The sequence below is a fragment of the Serinus canaria genome, chromosome 5, assembly GCF_022539315.1.
Source record: "Serinus canaria isolate serCan28SL12 chromosome 5, serCan2020, whole genome shotgun sequence".
NCBI classification, from domain to species: domain Eukaryota; kingdom Metazoa; phylum Chordata; class Aves; order Passeriformes; family Fringillidae; genus Serinus; species Serinus canaria.
In genome coordinates this window covers 37,918,152-37,938,768 of record NC_066319.1, presented here as the reverse complement: position 1 = coordinate 37,938,768, position 20,617 = coordinate 37,918,152, and the positions used below count along the sequence as shown (strand labels likewise).

The 20,617-nt window shown below is 36.2% G+C and overlaps 1 protein-coding gene across 2 annotated transcripts in view; it reads left to right on the top strand.

Annotated features, from left to right (window-relative positions):
- The window catches only part of SLC25A21 (solute carrier family 25 member 21), a 234,730-nt gene extending 217,251 nt beyond the window's left edge, over nucleotides 1-17,479 (top strand). For both annotated transcript variants that reach the window (XM_030240551.2, XM_050975884.1), the window contains 6 exons: nucleotides 2,077-2,136; nucleotides 4,576-4,683; nucleotides 8,682-8,846; nucleotides 13,803-13,984; nucleotides 14,803-14,855; nucleotides 17,333-17,479. In XM_030240551.2, coding sequence (XP_030096411.1) covers nucleotides 2,077-2,136; nucleotides 4,576-4,683; nucleotides 8,682-8,846; nucleotides 13,803-13,984; nucleotides 14,803-14,855; nucleotides 17,333-17,412 — 648 coding nt within the window. In that variant the 3' untranslated portion in view covers nucleotides 17,413-17,479. The remainder of the gene's footprint in view (nucleotides 1-2,076; nucleotides 2,137-4,575; nucleotides 4,684-8,681; nucleotides 8,847-13,802; nucleotides 13,985-14,802; nucleotides 14,856-17,332) is intronic.
- Nucleotides 17,480-20,617: the final 3,138 nt, after the last annotated feature.

The following is a 20,617-nucleotide window of genomic DNA, read 5'->3' as shown; positions in this document are numbered from 1 at the left end:
CATCTCCATTGGCTTCATTGCTCATTGCCTTCCTCTCGTGGGAAACAGTTTGGTTGTCTCATGCATCAGCAGATGCTGTGTGGAGGGGTTGTAGCCCCCTCTGTGGTCTCAGAATTCACCAACTTTCCAAGGTGAATTTCACTTTACCTTTTCAAGGATACCACCTTCATTTGAACCAGCTTGCTCTGAACTAATCAAATGTCACAGGTCAATATTGGAAAACAGGCAGGAAAGTTAAAAATTCTGGCTATTTACTTTTGCTAGACTGGGATGTGACAGCTCTCCTTCTAGGAGATATGTACCTACACTGATGCAGTCCTGCAGAATGGTGGAACTGTGACAGGTTTTTATTCTTCATTCCCATCATACCAGACATGCTGTGTAAAAGCCACTTTATTTTGCATGCAAAGACGTGAAGATTTCTTAGACAGATTACAGGACTCACAAATAGCAAGCTGTGGTTAGGGAGGTTGTGTTGTTCCATGTGTGAAAACTATGTGGAATAACACTTCCAATGTTTTTGGTGTTACCCAGAATTCAGATACCTACCCTTTTTAGCCCACAATTTCTGCCATCCTCAGGCTGGAGGATCATTTTCACTGCACTCAGATCTGTCTTATGTGCTAGCAACTAGACTGCTTTTTCAGTGGCTTCAGCAACATGTTTGCAGAATATGAATTTGACACACTATGGGGTTTGTTCTGTAATCTCCTTCATAAACTTGACAACTCTCCCTTTCAAGACATAAAGATTTTTCTCCCATTGTTCTTATTGGAAGACTTTCAGGACTCTGTTGCAAGAAAACTTCATCAGATCTCCAGCCACATTCTACTTATATTTTGCTTTTACACCTAGTTTCTTTATGTTACATATCCTCCTTGTTTTGCATTCTCTTGCAGCATCTCTTTTGCCCAACTAAACAAGGAAAGCAGTTCTTCTCCTTCAGTCTTCATTCTTAAAACAATCTCTAAGATCTCCTTAATGGTCCTGGTAGTCCTCTTTTGAATATGATGTAGTCTGAGCTGTTCTTTAAATAGTGGCCTAGATTGTGTGCTGTATTTCCAAAGGCATCTTCCCAATAATTTGTAAAATATCACATATACTCTTTCTCTAGAGTATATCTTGACCCATGCACCTTAGACCTCGTGTCCACAGACAAGGAGCTAGGCAGTGAAAGTCTGTTTGCCTGTGCCAGCAGGAAGCTTCCTCCTGACTTCAGTGCAGCCAGAACTATTTTAAACCTTCTTCTTGGAAGGACAAATTCATTCATTTATTATGCTTTGATTTTTATAAGAATTCACAGAAGGTAGTCTTAAAACTCATGGGATTGGGTGTCAAGACGTGGTAGGTTGCAAAGTGAGCTAATGGTTGCCTTTCACCAAGTTGGTGCAGGTGAAGCTGATTTTACTTTTTTCTTGAGTCAAACACCCATGAGCACAGCTTTCAAGACATCCTCTAAGGGATTGCAGATGCTCAGAACTTTGAAGTGGCACTGTTTGAAAGCAGACAATTGACTGAAAGATTTATTTGTAAAGAGAGAACAGGAAAATAAATATACCTGTTGACAGAAGATTATAAAAATGGCAGACTTTCCATCTTCAAAATCCACAATTACATCTCTCTGACAGGAAGCAGACTAGTGTTTGAGAAAAGCAAAAGCAATTACATCCCATTACATTAAGGATGTGGGGGTGATTTCTTGGGAAAACTGTAATATCTGCTACTGCATTTAAACTAGTATATGAAAACTAATGCCAGAGGAAAAGTTTATAAATTTAAATTGGTCTTATATTATGTAAGTGAACTCTTAGATAAAGCATTACTTGAATTGCACTTAGGCTGCTATTATGCATGACACACTGATAAAATCAGTTCTGAAGGCTGATTGTGTACTCTTGCACAACACTGCTACAGAGAGTGTGAAATAAAAGTGGCTTACATTTATTTTGCAGAACTGCATGCATCTTCTCAAGATATGAAGTAGTGAAACTCCACTGTTGTCTGCTTTTTACTAATTTGTATAAGTAACTAATAATTTTTTTTCCAATTCAATTTCAATCTATCTTCTATTCCCAGTTTTTTACCTTTGAACAATACAAGAAGCTTCTGGGATATGTGTCATTGCCACCAGGACTGGTATGTATGGATACAGCACTTTGTGTTCTGATGTAGTATGTGTCTGCTGAACAGTGTCTCATCTGCTTCCTCCCACAGAAGAAGCCCAAAATTAAAGGGTCCAGCTCAATCCAGAGTTTTTCAAAACAGACCTGTCCCTTGATAAGAAATTATGTATAAGATTATATCAAAATTGATACATTATGTTTTATAGCAAATGTCCTCAACATAATTCCCTACAACATCATATCATTCATGAACAGGGATAAGAAGAGTCACCATGGAAGAGCCTGTATACAGCTTGTCATTCTTCATTCTTACAAAATTACAAAAAACCTGAACATTATCAATATTTATTTATTCTTATCTAGTGTAACACTTCAACCTCACAGTGATCTCAGTCTTATTTTAAAAACTTTATAAAAGAAACATAAGTTATTGATAAAAAATTGCTACTTCCTTTGAAGTAAATGGCAAAGCTCTCTTGTCCATCAGTGGAGTTAGGAACTGATCTCAAGAAATAACTGGTTTAAAAACAGAATGCAGGGCATACACATACACAGAAATATTTTAATGCTAAGATGTAGCTTGCATGTGTAATCTGCATTCTCACATGTAGATCTTAATTCTTCTGTTGTGCATTAGGAGTAAAATACTTTTTATAAGAGCTGCTGCTTCTTGTGGTGTAAGAATGTAAGTCATAGCAAATATCTATTTTTCACGATGATGACATCACAACTTTAGAAAACAATTGATCTTTTTAAGGCTGTGCTATAAAGGTTTTGGTAATTTCAAGTCTCCTTTAAAGAGTATTGCTTCCAGTTACATCTCCCTTAAATTGCAGTGAGTGAATGGTCATGGAATTCTATTAAGTAGGTTAAAGCAAGCTCTTCCTTTTAATTATTCCACTGGCCCAATAGCTGTTTGCAGTCTCTCCTATTTTATCTTGTATTTTTAGCAGTCCTCATCCTTAGGTGTATATAGAGAGACTGATACCTCTTCTCTAGCAAGTGGAAAGAACAGAGCTGAAGGTTCTAATAGTTTTTAGCCTATTTTTCTTCCCCCCAGGACTTTTTTGGGGGGAAGAAAAATAGGCTAAAAACTTGTAAACATCCTATTGCACGTTTACAAGTTGTGCAAAAGCTGCTGTGATTCATAGAACAGATTCAGCAATGCTTATAGCAATCAGAAATCCCCCATATTTTTGGTGCAGTAGTGTTACTACGGAGGCATTTTGGGTCCTGAGGTAGTAAGGGAAAAACAAGACTGAGGGGATTCTGGTCAAGGCCAGGCAGAATGTTTCTAGGTACCTCAACAGACCTCATATCAGGGAAGTATTTATTATTAAAAGACAGATGCATACATTAGCACCATCTTCCTACTGGTTTCCATCTCATGGTAGATGATGAAATGTTCCTATCTTACTGGAAAAATCGATTTGTTGGTGACACAATCTTCTCCAAAGGCAGTGAGACTGGTGTTTGCCACTACCCCTCTAACTTTTCATTCCTCTCTTTCTTGAGCTCTCAGGAGTCCCTGCTCAAATCCCTCTGCATTAAGTAAGTTTTTTCACACTATTGTTTTTTCCCTTACTGTTGGTTTATTTAAATTTCAGCATATGGATTCATTATAATGTATTTTGGTCCTGGGATTTTTTTTCAGCACCTAGAGAGTTTGGGGATGTTAAGTGAAGGCAATAAATGTGTAAAGTGATCATTAAACTTAACATCTCTGAATTTTCTCAATTGACCTAAATATTTTAATCCTATTTTTTGTTTGAAAAAACATTAAGGTATTGTAGAATGTTGTGCCATGATGGAAAGCAAAGCAGTAGTATTTCCATATCTATGACTGAAATACCACCAGCTTCTAAGTAAATGGAGTAAATTCATCCTTGCAATGAATGCTGACATTTCCCTGTGAGCTAATTTCCATATCAACCTTTCTAGGATTTTTAACTACTAGATGAACATTCTACTTGTGCAATTTGCATAAGTACTGAACTATTTTTGGTTTTACATGTACTTTTAAGTTAATATCTAATTGTTATGTCCTTAAGGCTCAGTTCAGGGATTTTATTTTTTCCAGTGCTGCATAACTACACTTATATTTGTGTTATTATGCAGAGGCCATCCAAAGATAACATGAGGACATTCTTTTGCCATGTTTTCCATGTTTGCGCAATAATTTGGTACCATATTTTCCCTTCCAGCTGAAAAGAGAATACATGGACATGGAGTGCTACAATATTCTGTTTTGATTGCTTTGGAATATGGTTTATGGCTATTGTCATATTGTCTTCATGAACTGTCAGCATCTATCAAGGGCCAAAATTGTTTAGCAACAGAATACTGCTGCATTACTGTAGTCTGGCAGTTTGCATTGTATCCCTCAGTTTCACAATCTGATGTAGAGGAAGTATTACTCCTTAATACTCAATTTTCATTTGAACTTTCCTAGGCATTTGCAGTTGCTGGCTTGGGATCTGGGTTGACAGAGGCAGTCGTGGTTAACCCATTTGAAGTAGTGAAGGTTACCTTACAGACCAATCAGAATGCTTTCACAGAGGTAGGAAAACTGCTTCCTTCTCCTTTTTCCATTCTATTGGGCAGAATGCACTTTGAGGTTCATATTTAGAGCAGAATGTCTCTAATATATTGGTGGATGCAAATGATTTCCCCACAAACTCAACAGAAACAGGAGACCCAATAGCCAATGCCCTCAGGTATGCAGAGATGCATGCAGTACTGTCAGAGGCATCAACATCCCCCCTGTAAATATTCTGTGCCCAACATGCACCTTCATCCCTCCCAAGCAGCCAGCAACCTGGCACTGTGAGGAATTGTAATCCAGGAATACAAACCTGAGCCACTTGAATGCAGCACATTTACCCCAACAGGCTCCAGATTTCAAGTGAGCACTGAAGGTTAGCATAAAATACCATGGCCCTGTGCCCTAGGCAGAGTCCAGCTGCTGTATTTTATGCAATGTTTCTTGGATGAAATTACTTACAAGACTTCACTTTTATTAGCACAAACTGGAAAATTGTTATATAACAAGTACATTGATAATTGAAATTCTTGCTTAACTTCAGAGTTTTGTTATTGAAATATTGTTTTGTCCAAAGAAGTCGTTGTACAAAACATTGTCCTCGATTCTGAGTACTGCTGAAAGGGGAAAAATATTAAACTGGAAAACTGTGATTCATGAAAATCAAGTGTTCTCAGGAATGCACTAGCTTCTATTAGTTTTAATGCAGAACACGTTCCAGGATCAAGGGAGGGAAAGCAGTAATGAAGTTCCTTTTTCCTTTTCTCAAATAATGATTGTCAAATCATCTTTTTCAAAATCTTTTGAGGAATCAGCTGTACCATGGTAGAAGTGCTAAATCACATAAACCGTTCACATGAAAAGGTTAGCTGAATCCCTGGTGGGACATGATTTTTTCATATTCTACTATAAGTTTTGACTGAGTTAATACTTGTATGCCTTTTTAGCACTCATCTGCACAAATTGAACAGTTTTGAGGGGTGCACAGTAAAGAGATTTATGACCTGGACATTTACATAATCTGTTGGGGCCAAGCTCCTCAGGTACACTCTGGAAAAATACAGCTACTGATTTCCACATGTCATAGAGTAACTGGTACCTACTCCATAACTCATCCAGAAAAGCATTTTCTTCCAGAATAAATTTTAAAATGTTTGGTAAATTCGTGTTCAATTCTCAATGCATATGAAAGACATGTTTATTTGCTGCAAGTCTCCAGTCTAGACATTTTTTAAACTTGGGCAGCAAAGCCACTGAACAGATAAATAATGCAGAGCAGGAGTTTAGGATCCTGGAAGGAGAGAGACTGAAAGGAGGAAAAAGCAATGTGTGAGAGGATCTGTCTCTCACAGAAGAAGATGATGTGATAAAAATTATTAACTATTACTCCTCCAGCAGTAATATTACTCCTCCAGCAGTGAACAGATATTCTGGATCTTTCTGCTTCACAGTTTTGATGATGAAATTATCCTAGCTTTAAAAAAACCCTCTGCTTTTAAGTTTAAATAAACCACTGTTATATTTTGAATAAACTATTCCTTGTAAAGTTGAAAAAGACCAATGTATCCTTTCACTTCATACATTTTAAATTTTCTCTACTGCAAAATTTATAACAAAGTCTGGGGTGGTTTAGTTTGTAAATTTTAGCCAATTATTTCCTTGAGTTACAGCATCCCTTCCTTGCAGACCTTCAGAATAATACAATAATCAAACAATGACCAAAAGCATTCCGAGTTCAGGTGAATGTTCTCTAATTTATTTTAATTGCAAAATTTCACAAAGTCCAAATAATAGTATATTATCATACAAATTAAATTATCACAGAATGGTATTTGAACCCTGTTAGAAACCTAGTTTTCACTGAAAATATTAACTGCTTGCTCTAGGGAAAAAATACAAGCAAAATTAAGTTCTTAAATCACGAAGATTGTTCTAGCACAGACATGTTAATTTTTAATATATCTTTCTAAAGTGTTAGAACTTCAAAATTTCCTGTAAATTAGAAAAAACTCCTGTGACTTAATATCTTGACATTAAGTTCTCATTAAGAAAATGTTATAGAACATTCCACAAAGAAGCATGTAAACTCAAGCCCATTGGAAGAAGCATGTCCAGAGGTTATATTATACAGCATAAGGCATTACCATGCACTGTTTTTCTAAAAGGTTTAAGTAAAGTGTGTACCTATCCCATTGTGGAGCTTTCATACTACAGGATGAAACCTAATGCAGTTCACATATTTCTTTGACTATTGTATAGAAATAATAAATATATCTTGTTTAAAAGGAACAAGGAAGAGCATGAGCACATACACTCACACCCAGACTCCAGCACACCCCCAAAGCAAATATTCACACCCTGCAGTGACAGCTGAATTGTTCTGTGGCAGCAGATCATCTTTCCAGGGTTGATAGATTTAAAGAGGAAGGCCACTATAAATCACGTATCAGCCCTTTTTTTAATGTGGATTGCTGTGGGTGAAAATAATGGTGGCTTTTTGTTAAAGTAGACTGCAAGAAGTCCAACACCACGTTGTTTGGTTTCCTTTTTTTTTTTTTTTTTTTTCCCCTTTCCCTGTAGCCCTGGATAACTCACTGGCTATAGAAGCTGGTGTGATGATTAAAATCTTCTCACCTGACATAAGAGTTATGATTAATTAAACAAATACATTTTTCTACTTTATGATGAGAAGAATCTGACTCCAGATGCCACTGCATAGGTCTATATCAAGTAAGAGCCAACAGCTGTGTGAAGTGCATTAACTCCAGATGTTTGTACAATAAATTCCTCTAAGGTCCTTCCATCATCAATGATGAACCACAGACCTTCTATGACTTGATCAGTTGGCATGATGACACCTCCTTTGGTAAAAGGGAAGTGCTGCCAAAGAGAGTCCTCTGTTACTATAGGACTGAAAAGGGAAGTCAGGTGTAGACATTGCAGGTGTCTATATTTGGATTTATTAATCCCATCTCAGGTATTCAGCAAGTGAGAGGCTTCCCCTCTGAGGCATGAGTAAATCCATACTCAAGACAATGGATACCAGGGGATACCTTAATATTGGAGGTTGCTGTTTTATTTCTTAAAGATCTAATATCCATTTTTGGAGCACAAAAAGGGATGTTATTGCTAGTATCCATGTTTTGCATCTCCATTTTAGAAGAGATTCTGACTTGAATTCTTGGGAGTAGATAGAAAAGTAAACTCCAGTAAAATATATGCAGACCATTAGCCGGATAATATTAGTTGCAAAGTATGAAAAATACAAAATTAAACTTTGTATTAAAGATTAAACTCATCAGTCACCTAAATAAGCCATCATATGCTGTGTCAGATATAATAGCATCATTTGGCTGGTGCTGTTGATCTACCACAGTGATATTTTGAAATGGAAAGCTATTAAACAAATAAGTGTATTGAAATTAGTGGTATTCACAGTGGTGTAGTCAAAATTCTTCTATATTTTCATGTTTGAACCTCCTGGTGGAAGTCATGTTTTGCCTTTCTAATTATAGATTTGGTTACCCAGAGCTTTATGGCTTTATGGCTTTTTTTGGCTTTATGCTTTGGAGAAAGCCAAACTCTATTCACCACTTTTTGAAGATAATGTTTCTATAAAGCTGCCAAAAAATGTAAAATATTCAGAAGGGGAATAGCTAATTCTAAATATCATGGTATATTCAAAAAAAGACCCAAAGTGCATGTAGTCAGGCAGACTCTGTCTGATATGAAGCAGTTTCTTCCTTTTTGCCTTTTATGAAATGAAAATCTGTTACAGTACTAGTCTTTTACAGTACTCGAGTCCTGCTTTCATCTTATTCTGCAATCAGAAAAATAAGGAATCTTTTTAATTAAAGTTGTGGTTTTTATTGGTCAGAGGAAAGGGAAAATAACAAATACGGTGATGCTTAATATAAAATTACAAGGATTGGCAACGCTGTGTTTGTGGAAATTATGCTGTGTTTATTGTTTTCTTTTTGTAATGATCTCTTCCTTCTTTTGCTTAACTTGTGTAGCAACCATCTAGCTTTGTTCAAGCTCAGCAGATCATTAAAACTGGTGGTCTGGGCTTCCAAGGACTCAACAAAGGCCTCACTGCAACACTGGGCCGTCACGGAGTTTTTAACATGGTTTACTTTGGATTCTACTTCAATGTGAAAAACATCCTACCAGTCAATAAAGTAAGTTCTTCATGGAGTGCAATAGACAATCAGATAAGAAGTCTGACATTTTTATTCACACTCTATTTTTCTGTGCAAAGCTGTGGTATTTAGTGCTCAACCTAGCTCTGTTTTGCAGAAATCCATACCATTTTAATGGAAGCAAAGTAAGGACTCCATCTTCTCACTTTTTAAGCAAAGCTGAGTGTAGTCATATTTGAATTATCATTTTTATGAATTTCCCTTTTTAGCATGGTAGCAGTGCAAAAAGGCAGTAAACGAGATACAGACATGTTGTGCTTATGTTGGGTATGTATGGTTTTGGGGTTTTTTTGTGGCAAACTTGCTTAGAAGAGAAAAATCAGTTTCTAGAACTTCTGTCACATAGGGGCTAAGCTTGCAGAGGTGGCTGAGCTGCAGGATGTAGATTATTCTGGCCAGGCACTGGACCTATTTACTCAAAAGAAAGTTCAACCTAGTATTGAAGGATGACAGGGAAGTTTCATCCTTTTGGGAAAGAGGCAGTCCAAAACAGGATGTAAAGGGTCATGCACGGCATCTTTATATCATTTATAATTAAAGAAAAAAAAATCATTATAGCTGTAATTGCATTAGAGAAATTTTGATAGTCCGAATATTACTTTAAATAACAAAGGAAACATTTTCTTTACAACAAAAGGAAATTTTACAAATGAAAACGTGGTAACATCAGCAACTTTCTAAATGACTGTGTGAGAAACAACTAATGGTTTATTAATGATTCCAGTATGCTGCTTATTGAAGTCTGTTTTCACTGATGTGATTTTTAGATGATGACAGTTAAACAGTCACAGGTGTAATATGCAGTGATATACATGTAAGAAGGTGCAATTCACATCAAAAGGGATCGGTTTCTATTCCCATATGAAGTAACACCTCTTTTTTTCCTGCACTTCTGAGTAGCCTGGTATTTTTGTTGGCAGCGTTGTGTAAATGGAGAAAACCTCCACTTCTTATTTGCAGATTATTACAGTAAATTGAATTGTTCAAGAGCAGTTGACCCACAAGTTTCTACAAGTTTCTTACAGTGTATCTAAGCATATTTTAGAGTGCACTTTAGTCACACATTCTAAAAACTCAAGGCACAGGCACAGCTTGTTACTAAGATAGGAGTAAACACTTTTGTGTTGATCAAAAGATTAAAAAATTATAATCACTATGCAGAAAATTCAGGTAAATATGCAGGTAAGGACAGAGACTAGTGTGTAGCTTCCATGGGAATCATGGGAAATGTTCTTGCATAGGAATTGAATAGTAATAATATTTGGCATAAGCATGCTTTCCTAGCCTTTCAGATTTTAAAAAATAGAAAAGAAGTATTACATTATTAGAAAGATTCAGAGCTTTATGATCTAAAGGAAATTTGTACTTTATACAGATTTTGTATGACGCAGAAAAAATTTAACATCTCCAACATGGGTTTAAATATACGAAGAAAACAAAAGGGAAATCACTTCAATGTCAGCCGGTGACCCAGCTGTCCTCAAATATTAGCAAAATGAAAAGGCAATTAAATCAGTGTGGGATTAACTGCAAATAAGTGGAGAGGTTTGCCTGGTGCTAAACCAGTGCACAGTGCCTCACATGGTGGCTTGCACAGTGGCTACATCTGTGCTAGTGAATGGGGTGGCAGACTCAGCCGCCTGTGCTGCTAAACATTCCCTGGCACAGCTGCGGCCCTGGCCAGCCAGCACAGTGCCTGGGTGTGGCTGAGGAGCCAGCGGAGGCAGGGAACCCTTCCTAATGGGCTGGCTTCATGCAGCCAGCCTGTTCTGAATGGTGACAGCATTCCATAGTGCTTATAAAGCTAGGAGCACTCTAGGCCAGCCAGCATCAGTGCCATCAACAGCCTGTACTGAGAGATATAGCAAATAATTCTGATCAAACTTCCATTAAAATCAATGCAAAACTCACCCTGAATTTGAGAAGACATAGATCAGGCTTCATCTGGCTGGTGCTAGCCAACATTATGTCTCAGGTACTTACATGCATTGAATTTCACTTCAGTGACTGCTAAATGGAAGTATTTGACAATAATTTATGACCTGTAACAAATCTCTTCTGTCAGTGGGCAGGTACTAGAGGCTTAGAGTTATCAAACCTGTAGAAGGAATTTGGTAGAAGCTGGTTTGCAGTTAGTCTGAAAAATACTTAACAGTTGTTAATTTGTCTATATTTCTCACATACTTGATTTCATTACAAAATCTAGTTTAATATTTTGCCAGAAAAGAAAGTCTTAAAGCCAGTCTTGTAATCCTGACAAATTATAAAAATTATAATATTTAAAAATTGTAAAATTAGAATACTCCACTTGTGAAATAATTTTGACTATTTGCTGTCCACAATCTGTAACAAAAGTGGAAAAATATATTAAAATCTCTGAATGAGCCTTTTAGCTAAACTGTACATTAAATCTGCATCCTAGTTAGGGATGTTTGCTGCCTATTTTGCCAAAAACAATAAATCTTGTAGGTTGAGTGGTCAAATGAAATCAATGACATGTGTAGGTTGTAAATGTCCATAATGAATAATTTTTCATACATTCTGCTAAACAGAATACACTGTTTACAGCCAACCTTGTGCTCTGTTTACTGAAAATGGAATAAGCCAGATTTATTTCAGTGGCCACTAATATACCAACCATAGAGACTTAGCAGCTATGCCTCTGCCCTATCAATGAAATTATTGTTCAGATGGCATCTACTTTAGTAGCACATTTAATAGGTGTACAGCAGCATTGTAATTTTTTATCATAATTAGAATTGCTTTTAAACATTACTTTCATTAAAACCTTTGCTCACTACCACCTCCAAGTGGCTGCCACATTTCTCAACAGTATGAAATTTTCTCACACATGTTAAAAGCCCCCTTTGAAATGTGGCCAACTGCAGGACTCATTTCAAGTTGGGCACTGCCAGCCCCAGCCACTGCATTTGTGCTTCCTGTTACACGGGCTGCTGCATCAGACCTGGGGTGCTGAGCAGAGCATTGTCTCATAAGAGAAAAGGACTCTGAACTTCCAGAGGCAAAGAAAAAATGGGAAACCCAAACAGGCTGCTCAGCTTGGTGAGTAAGTAAAATAGCAGACAATAGTTTTATTTTAGGAACTTTCAGATCCATGCCAACGTAGAAGTTCTGTGTAGCAATAGAGTGAAAAGCAGATGTGGTTCAATGGACTTGAAGAAATAGCAAGCCAAGGTGATTTAGGAGAAGACTGGATCAGAAGGAGAAGTAGAATAACCTCAGACACACTAAGCTCGGCTTTTAGAAAAAAATTACTTTGAATGTTTGACACCTTATTTTATATTGAATCTTTATACTAATGAAATTACCCAGATATTACAGTGATGTCTTTAATAGAAAAACCTTTCCCATGAGGTTTATGGTAAAAAAAATCGAGTTATAGCAAAGCTGGTATTGACTATCGTGTATTTGGATTTGGTTATAGTCCAGTTTTGTGAATGGGCAAAAGGGGTCTTCTTTTCTTCTCTAGATACCAGAAACATTGGCTTTATTCTATTTGCATTTAAGTCACTGTATGTGAATGAACAGAATTTTTTTGCTAAGATCTTTGCTAAAAAAGGGCTACAATTCTTGTACCACAAGCGATTCTAATTTTTAAGTTATTATCAGTATGTTTCATGTTTTTTGAAATCAAGGTATGAGTTTTTCTGCAAGTAATAAAGAGCTCTGTTGATTTGACATTTCTTTTTCAGCACCTGTATGGCTTCATTCAATGTATATTATGGAAGTTTTAATTTATTTTTCTTATTGCTAATCTGGAAATGAAAACTTCTTTCTTGGTTTCTGTTTCATTTAAAAACATACAGATTTAGGAAACCAAAAACTGTCTTATTTTAACATTTTGCCCGTGTTATAACACAGCAAGATCATTTGTTATTTTAATAATGATTTTCTATAATTAAAGCACCTTCATGACAGAAGTAAGCTGCATACAAAGAATCTGATGTAGCAAAAAAGTGTCTTTCTGTTAAAAACCAATAGCAAAACCAAATTATGTGCGTAGGAAATGTTCTGGAACACTCTTGCCTGTGACTTCCACTACTTAGAGAAATAGGATTAAACCTGCTTCAAGGGACTTTGACTCCCAGATAAACTCTGGGTTCTTTGATGTCACAGAAATGCCAAAGTAGGAGGTCTTTCTAAAAGATCAAATAAAACCCAGTTGAACTGTGAACTGCGAGTGAGCAAAGAAGTTTTTAGATGCACTTCTAACCTACTTCTAACTTTTACCGTGTGCATATAGTAGGGTTCAGAAACAATCTGTTGTAAATTCTTCAGCCAATTAGCTGAGTGAATTACCACCGTTTATAATGCGCAGAACGTGGAGGCTCTCTTGCCGTTGTGCCGAGCTGGATTGTTAATAACAGGAAGCTAGCACTTCTCAGTACAGTGGATCAGCTACATGTGAAAATAAATGTAAAAAACCTGGAGGGGAATGGCAGCAGACTGAGATTAGTCTTTATTTAATTTAGCATTTGGGGGTCCAACACACAAATGAGTGTTTTAGTAGGCTTCATGGTGGAAGTTGCTGTCATTTGTAAAATATTCTGGCCAATTAGCTAATAGTGTGCTTGGATTTCTCCTGTTTTGATACAGTAATACTAAGTACATTGTGAAGCCCAATTATACAAATCATCCCCATATGCCATACCAGTCTTTCTTTATGAACTGTGTTTATAAATCCTGTGTGAGGAAATGTGTACTTCAGCAATTTAGACCATGTGTAAAAACACAGCCAATAGGATTGTCAAGAAAACAAGTTCCAGCATAGGAAATCCTAATGTGTTCCGCTAAAATAACACGAGTGTGTTGTGTGAGTTTTCTGATTAAATGCTTGTTACTTTATAGAGCTTAACCTGCACAGGTCTTCCCGTTTCCCTTTTTATTCTTTCTTTCCTATTTTCTTTTTTGTAGGATCCAAATTTGGAGTTTTTGAGGAAATTTGGAATCGGGCTAGTCTCAGGAACAATAGCCTCAATTATTAACATTCCTTTTGATGTTGCAAAAAGTAGGATTCAAGGACCACAGCCAGTTCCTGGAGAGATCAAGTACAGAACCTGTTTTAAAACTATGGCAACAGTCTATAAAGAGGAAGGGTAAAACATTCTTATTTTAATAAATGTCCAGACCTCTGTTTTAGTTTGTATGGGTCCATAAAACTATGTTGTTGTATTTCAGATTTGACGAGGACCATTAAGCCACCCTGAATTCACGTATCAAAAGAGCCCAATGTAGCATTCTGAAAATTTATTTTAGAATTAAAAGGACATATCTTCCTACTACAGATGAACTTCTACAAGAGACTTACAAAATGATATTTACATTGTCAGAATTTATGTTCCCCAAGTAAATGCTTCATATATCTCGTGGGTAGTTTTTTCAACTCTTCATTTTGTAAAAGGAAAATATGAACAGAAAACAGACCATTTCTCAATTTAATTTAATTTTAATAATGCAGGCCTCTGTACCTTTAAAATTATTGCTGAAATAATTAAACTGGGGACAGATCCTTGTGGTAATAACATTTTCCAACTTTTAAAAATATTTCTCAAGTGGTGACTGACTTGTGGCTTTGATATTCAATTATATCAGTCATTTTGTCCCTATATGCAGCTGTTGTTAACAGACTTGTCTTGAAAGTAAACCCATCTCACTGATTAAAGTCATATTTCTGATTGGCTAGGCTCACAACATTGCTTTTGTGACTGAACATTGATTAACTTTTTCTCTTCATCTGATCTGCCTCTGTAAAATGTTAAAATCCAGATACAGCCTGCTATTGAACATGTGTAATTTCAAATAATTGCCTCTAAGTGCTCTGCCAGCATTTTAACAAACATGTGCTACAATTCCGTTCTTCTTTTAGAGCAAGAATATTGTTTGAAATCTTTTGTTTGTTATTCTTCTGCTACAGATTTCTGGCTCTGTACAAAGGCTTGCTTCCCAAGATTATGAGGCTCGGTCCAGGTAATTTTCCTTCTGTCATTTCTATTTTGCTTTTGTTCTGGCTTTCTCTTCCCATTTTTACAGTTTCTTGAGAAAATGTAGCAAGTATCAGTCAAATAAATGAATCAAAATATCTTTCACTTTGAATGGTTTCTTTTTAAAATACCATCATCTAGTAGTATCACAGATGGATTTGGCTAAATATGTGCCTAACAAAATAATTTACACATATACATAAGAGAATTGCAGATCCAAGTAAATGCTGGTTTGTGCAACTGTTTTCTTTATGAACAAACCGAAGTACATGCAAAGGACAGGACTGTAAAACTTTGGAAGTTTATTTAAGTTCCCTATTCCTTCTAATGTGATCTTTTGAGTTCATTAGCCCTATTCCATACCTATGTGAAGTCAGCCTAAAAAGCAGGTTAGAGTCTCTCCATGAAATGCACTCAACTAGTCAAGGCACAGCCCAAGCATATCAAATTCCAATTACTTTCTTCTCTTATGCTCTGTGGGGGCAGACAGTAAAAAGCTGATAGCAGAGCTGGGAAGAGACTTGTTTGGCCCTGAAAAACTAAGAGGACAAGGATATCTTAAAACTGGGGGTGTTTCTTGACCCTTTCTTATTAATTGTTGCTCCAAATGTGAGAGCACAGTGGTTGAAAGCTGTATCTTCCTTGGCTTTTAGGGTTTTTTTTCCTTGACTGGTTTTGATTAATCATGAAAGCAAAGCACTGGGCCCTCAGACTTTGTCAGCCCACAAAGGCAGTCTGTGTCAAAAAGAGCAGAAGCCCCAATTCGAGCAGTATCCCATTTCCATGATATTGTATTTCCAGTTGTTCAAGCTGGTTGTTTAATATGCAAGAACACACATAGGTAAAGCAAATAGGTACAGAGCCTGTTCTGCAGTATAAAGGAGGCATTAGGTTTGTCTGTAAATGTTTGCATATCCAATCCATCTGGCTAAGTACTAGACCGTGCCTGGTTATTGTGCAGGGTGAGGAAGAAGGTGTGGAGGAGAAACAAGGAGCTCTGGAGCTAAAAGCCTTTCCCCTCACACTCCAAAGATACTAGATTACATACAAGACAAAGAGAAGGCAGTGTTTAGCTTTCCCAGTACCTCTTAGCACAGGAATAATTTTTTGGAATAAATTTTTCCATTTTACAAATGACTATTCATTCTGGCCCACATCCAGCAAGTCAGTTACATGTGAACTTCATTCTAAATACTTCTGTACATTACATTGGCTAACTAGCATATAGGTTTAACTTTCTGATGAAACAATAATACAGTCTTTATTATGACTGGGAAGGTAATTCCTTCTTCCAACATGCAAGTGTTTACAGGAAAAGAGATACACAAACAGATCACGCAGTATGAGATTTGGAATCAGCCTTGATTTGAGTTCAAATCACATCTTAGACATTGTGTCTATAATTTGTTTGTTGGTCAAAGCCTTTTGCAAACATCTGCTCTGTCTAGCTTTCTGTGAGTTCCTTTTCACAGAGAGTTTCAAGTCTGGTGATGGTTCCTTAGGACAAATGATATGGAGAAACTCATGTAGTAATTCTGTGTGCCTGGTTGTTTTAGCCTGTCCCTAGAAAGGTGAGCCCAGTTCAGCAGAAGCCTCATTTGTCAGAGGTGCCACTCCAAGCCACCAACTGAACCAACAGGCAAAGGCAAGAAGATATTTATGCCCCAGTGCTGGCACCCATAAATAATATATTTTTACTCATGCAGCCTGTTTCCTTTTATCCATGTTCTCCAACTAGAGCTTCTCTATCTGTTTAGCTATATATATACCTTCAGAAATGTTCCCTTTTTTATCTCACACAGTAATACGGCCCAGTTACAGTCTGGCTTCACTAACAGTAAAGATATTTTATGGCTTTTGAACTGGGATTTTATACCGTTACCAATTCTAGCAAATAATGCCATTTCATTAGATCAAAACTTTACCTGTGGATTTGTAGCCAGGAATGATTATACTCTCTTCCACACTATGATTTTCTGCTTTAGACATGATGACAAAACAGGTAAAAACCTCTCTTGACTCTTACCTGGAAGTGTTTTTATCATCCTGAAGATGAATTTTTGCCATTCCAAGTTGCTCTTCCATGGCAAAATCTTGTTAAACAGGCACATAAATATACCTTTGTTCAGACTAAAAGTTTCACTTTTAGAAGAACAAAGAAAAACATTAATATTGAAAGACTATTAGGAAAAATCACACTGAGCATGAATTTGATTTAATTCATGATAATTGATTTAATTCATGATTTAATATGAGCTATTTACATCAATTTTATGATCTAATATTAAGTAAAATTTGTGTGGTTTATGAATTGTTGATCTTGTAGTGAACTCGGGAAATAGTAGACTTCTCCATTTTGTAAATAAGGCTTTGCCATATTCTTGTTTATGTTACACTAGAAATGCTCTATAATCTTGAAAATACTGGATTTTCTATGTAGTAAAATAATATCTTTTCTTCCAGGTGGTGCAGTGATGCTTTTGGTTTACGAATACGTTTATGCATGGCTTCAGGACACAGTCAATCACAAGGAACACATCTGAAAAAAATGTATTCTTTAAAATTGCATGCATTCTAAAATACACTGTAATAAAGCAAAAGTGATTCTTATCCTTCATAGTGTTGAATACACTCAGATTGCACTGATGTTAATACAATTCCAAACAAATATGGTCTCTAGGTCCTGATCCAAGAAAACATTCAAGTACATGTTTTTCTGTAAGTGCATAATTAAATAGCACTTGACATTTGTAATTGTTTTGCTGGACCAAGAGAAAATATAAAGCAGACTTAGGCTGAGGTTTTAAAGGACAAACTGAAATTTCTTGACACAGAATCACCCTGTGTAATCACATACTTTTAAAAGTTTCAGCTGAAATGGCAAGATAAGAACTATCCGGGTATTTTAAAGGAAAAAAGGGAATAATCCTGGAAGGGCAGATACTAAGCTAATGTAAACTGACAGCTCCATTGACTCCACATTAAGAAAATGATCTATACTCTGCAACTGTTCAGTCAGTCTTGGGTCCAGTTTCAATTCAGCCCAGTATGATTTCAGCATTCATATAAGAGCTTTTCAAGTTCTTAGGAGTTTGGACAGCACAAGTAGCCACAACCTTAAAAACATGCATACTGCTAAATATCCTCCTTGTTCTTAGCCATTTATATTATATAAATTTCATTCAGATCAAAGATACTAAAAGTAATTAGTATGCATCCAGTTGCATAAAAAAACAAACCAAAATGTGATTCATAGAAGAAATGAGTAAATAAATTAACAGAAAGAAATCATTTTAGGCATATGAGATTTTACTGCAAATTTTTTATCCACTTTGATATACTATCCCAAAAGAGCTGTCCTGTGATAAAAATGCTCAGTGCACCCTGACTGCCCCTTTAGCCTTTCATTCCCACCATGGAATGGTAAAACAAGGCAGCACAGTACATCTGCAGTTGTACATAGCTAGCCATAGACCTCACAGAAATGCACCTTTCTGTAGATAAAAAAACATTGCTCTAAAGCTAAAATGTTTGGTTTTCCCAGTAAATATATATTTGTAAATATAAATATTCCAGGGATGTACTTGCATTCTTACTAGCCACTCCAACTCTGTGAAAACCAGTAAATCCTGCTATGCTGACTCAAGACATGGTTTCTGTTCATGCAGTTGTGCCATTCTACATTTTCTCTTTAAAAACTCCTTAAATAATTTAAAATAATGCATTATTCTGTTTAAAACATAAAATATAATATATATATAATATAAAAATGTCTTCATTATCTAACTTGGTTTGCTGTCAAATGAGCCCATATCTTGCAAAGTTTCAGTATCTCCCCCATGCTACATTCACTCTGTTAACAATGTTGTTCTTCCTCTGAAGAAGGGAGAAACCTTTTCCTTGGCAATCCTAAAGAAGTGCCTTTCTGCATTGTTACTTGAAAATGGCAGTTCACGTGTGAAGTCTCATCTCACAAGTGTATTTAATGCATTGGAAAAGCAGCAAAAAGCTAAAAATAGCAATGTGCTTTCAGCACTTTCAAGGACACCTGCCCTAACATGCTCAATAAACCTCTCTTTTGTCTGAATTTGGCAACAGTGGCTTTTCATGCCTATGCTATTTCATAGCTAAAAATCAATAAAATTAGTTCTGTTGAAGTTTATTGTTTTAAGGCAAGTGTTCCTCGTCATTGCATTTTAATATCAGTACTTGGCCAAAGAGAAGACACTACTAAGATAATTTCAAAAAGTAAAGCAAAATGCTTTATAATTTGTCTTTTATTAATTTAGAGCATTCAAAATATAAAAATAAAATGCTTTAAACATACTGTATATACATATATAGCCTTTGGTTTTACATCCTTTCCAACATGATTTTTTTCAGTTAATAGCTCAGCCTGATCTTGGATAAAAGGAGAAACATTCAAAAACAGAAAACAGCATGGTATGGGAAAAAAAACCTATGAATGGGCCAGCCCAATGCCCCATTACTCCTCATGTAATGTGGGCTGAAATTCAGTTTTACACCGAAGATCTTCTGAACTGGGACCATGCAAACACAGTTGAGTTGAAGGGAGAATTATTAGGCTTCACTGATTTCTTTGGAAGCATTTAACACTCTGGAAATGAAGTGTAGACTTTTCAGATTAAAAAAATTAATTCTGCACCCGCACATACAGAATATTTCCCAAAAGTATCCATTCACCTCAGTGGAGTCACTCCAGATTTGCACCCAGGTACTTGACAGCAGCAGTTAACCCTTTTTAATTATTTTTAGGAAACAATTCCCTTTTTAATTTAATGTAAAATGGTTTAGAGTTGTGTGATAAGTGAACACGTTGCAGGTTTCAGTTTACCCGTGAGTATAAGCAGTGAAATAGTCCTTGGGCAAAGGAGTATTCTACATGGCAGGTTTACATTTAAAAAAAAAAAAAAAAAAAAAAAAAAAAAAAAAAAAAAAAAAAAGAAGGGAAACTTCACACCAAAAAAATCCATGGCAGGCAGTTCACCAAGAGCCAAGGTCAGGCACTGTTGCTCACTCTGAGCAACACTTTCTGCACGCAGCCCCGCTGACTTCCCATTCAGGGGTAAGGAATCATGTACAGCAGGCAGATGCATGGAGAGCTGTACCTAAACAAACACAAAACAAAAATGGTTGATGTGGTGTATCCCATGGGAGGAATAATTAACATCATGCCCTGCCCTTGTTTTATAAATTACCCTGATTTAGCTGAGGATAATGAAAATAACTGATACAAGCTAAGGATCTGTCTGTCTGTCTCCCAAAACACACAAATTCCTCGTTGGAATGTCAGGAAAGATAACTTTTATTCCAGAAATGACCTCATGTAACTCAAGAAAATTTGGAAAAATTTTAACACAGGCACACTTTTTCACAGGCTTGCAAAGTCTTGAAGCTCAAAAAAGCTGTGCTTTGAAAAGTTTCTCTTCCTTATTCTTTTGTTTTCTTTTCACTTTGGTGCCTCTTGAATTCTATGGAAAACAAAAGGTAGACTCACTCAATAATTCTGTAATCCAGTAGAACAACTAAGTTGAAAGATAAAATCCTCTTGCCAAGTTAATCACTTATCTACTTATGATCTTTTTCTTATCTTTTTTTCCCCATTTAGTCTTTAGTGAAGAGCTTGTCTAGTATTAAATTAAATTATTATTTCTTTTTCATGGTGTTAATGCTCATCTTATTTCAGCTACAACAGCATAAAGGCAGAATAACATCCATCATGTCACT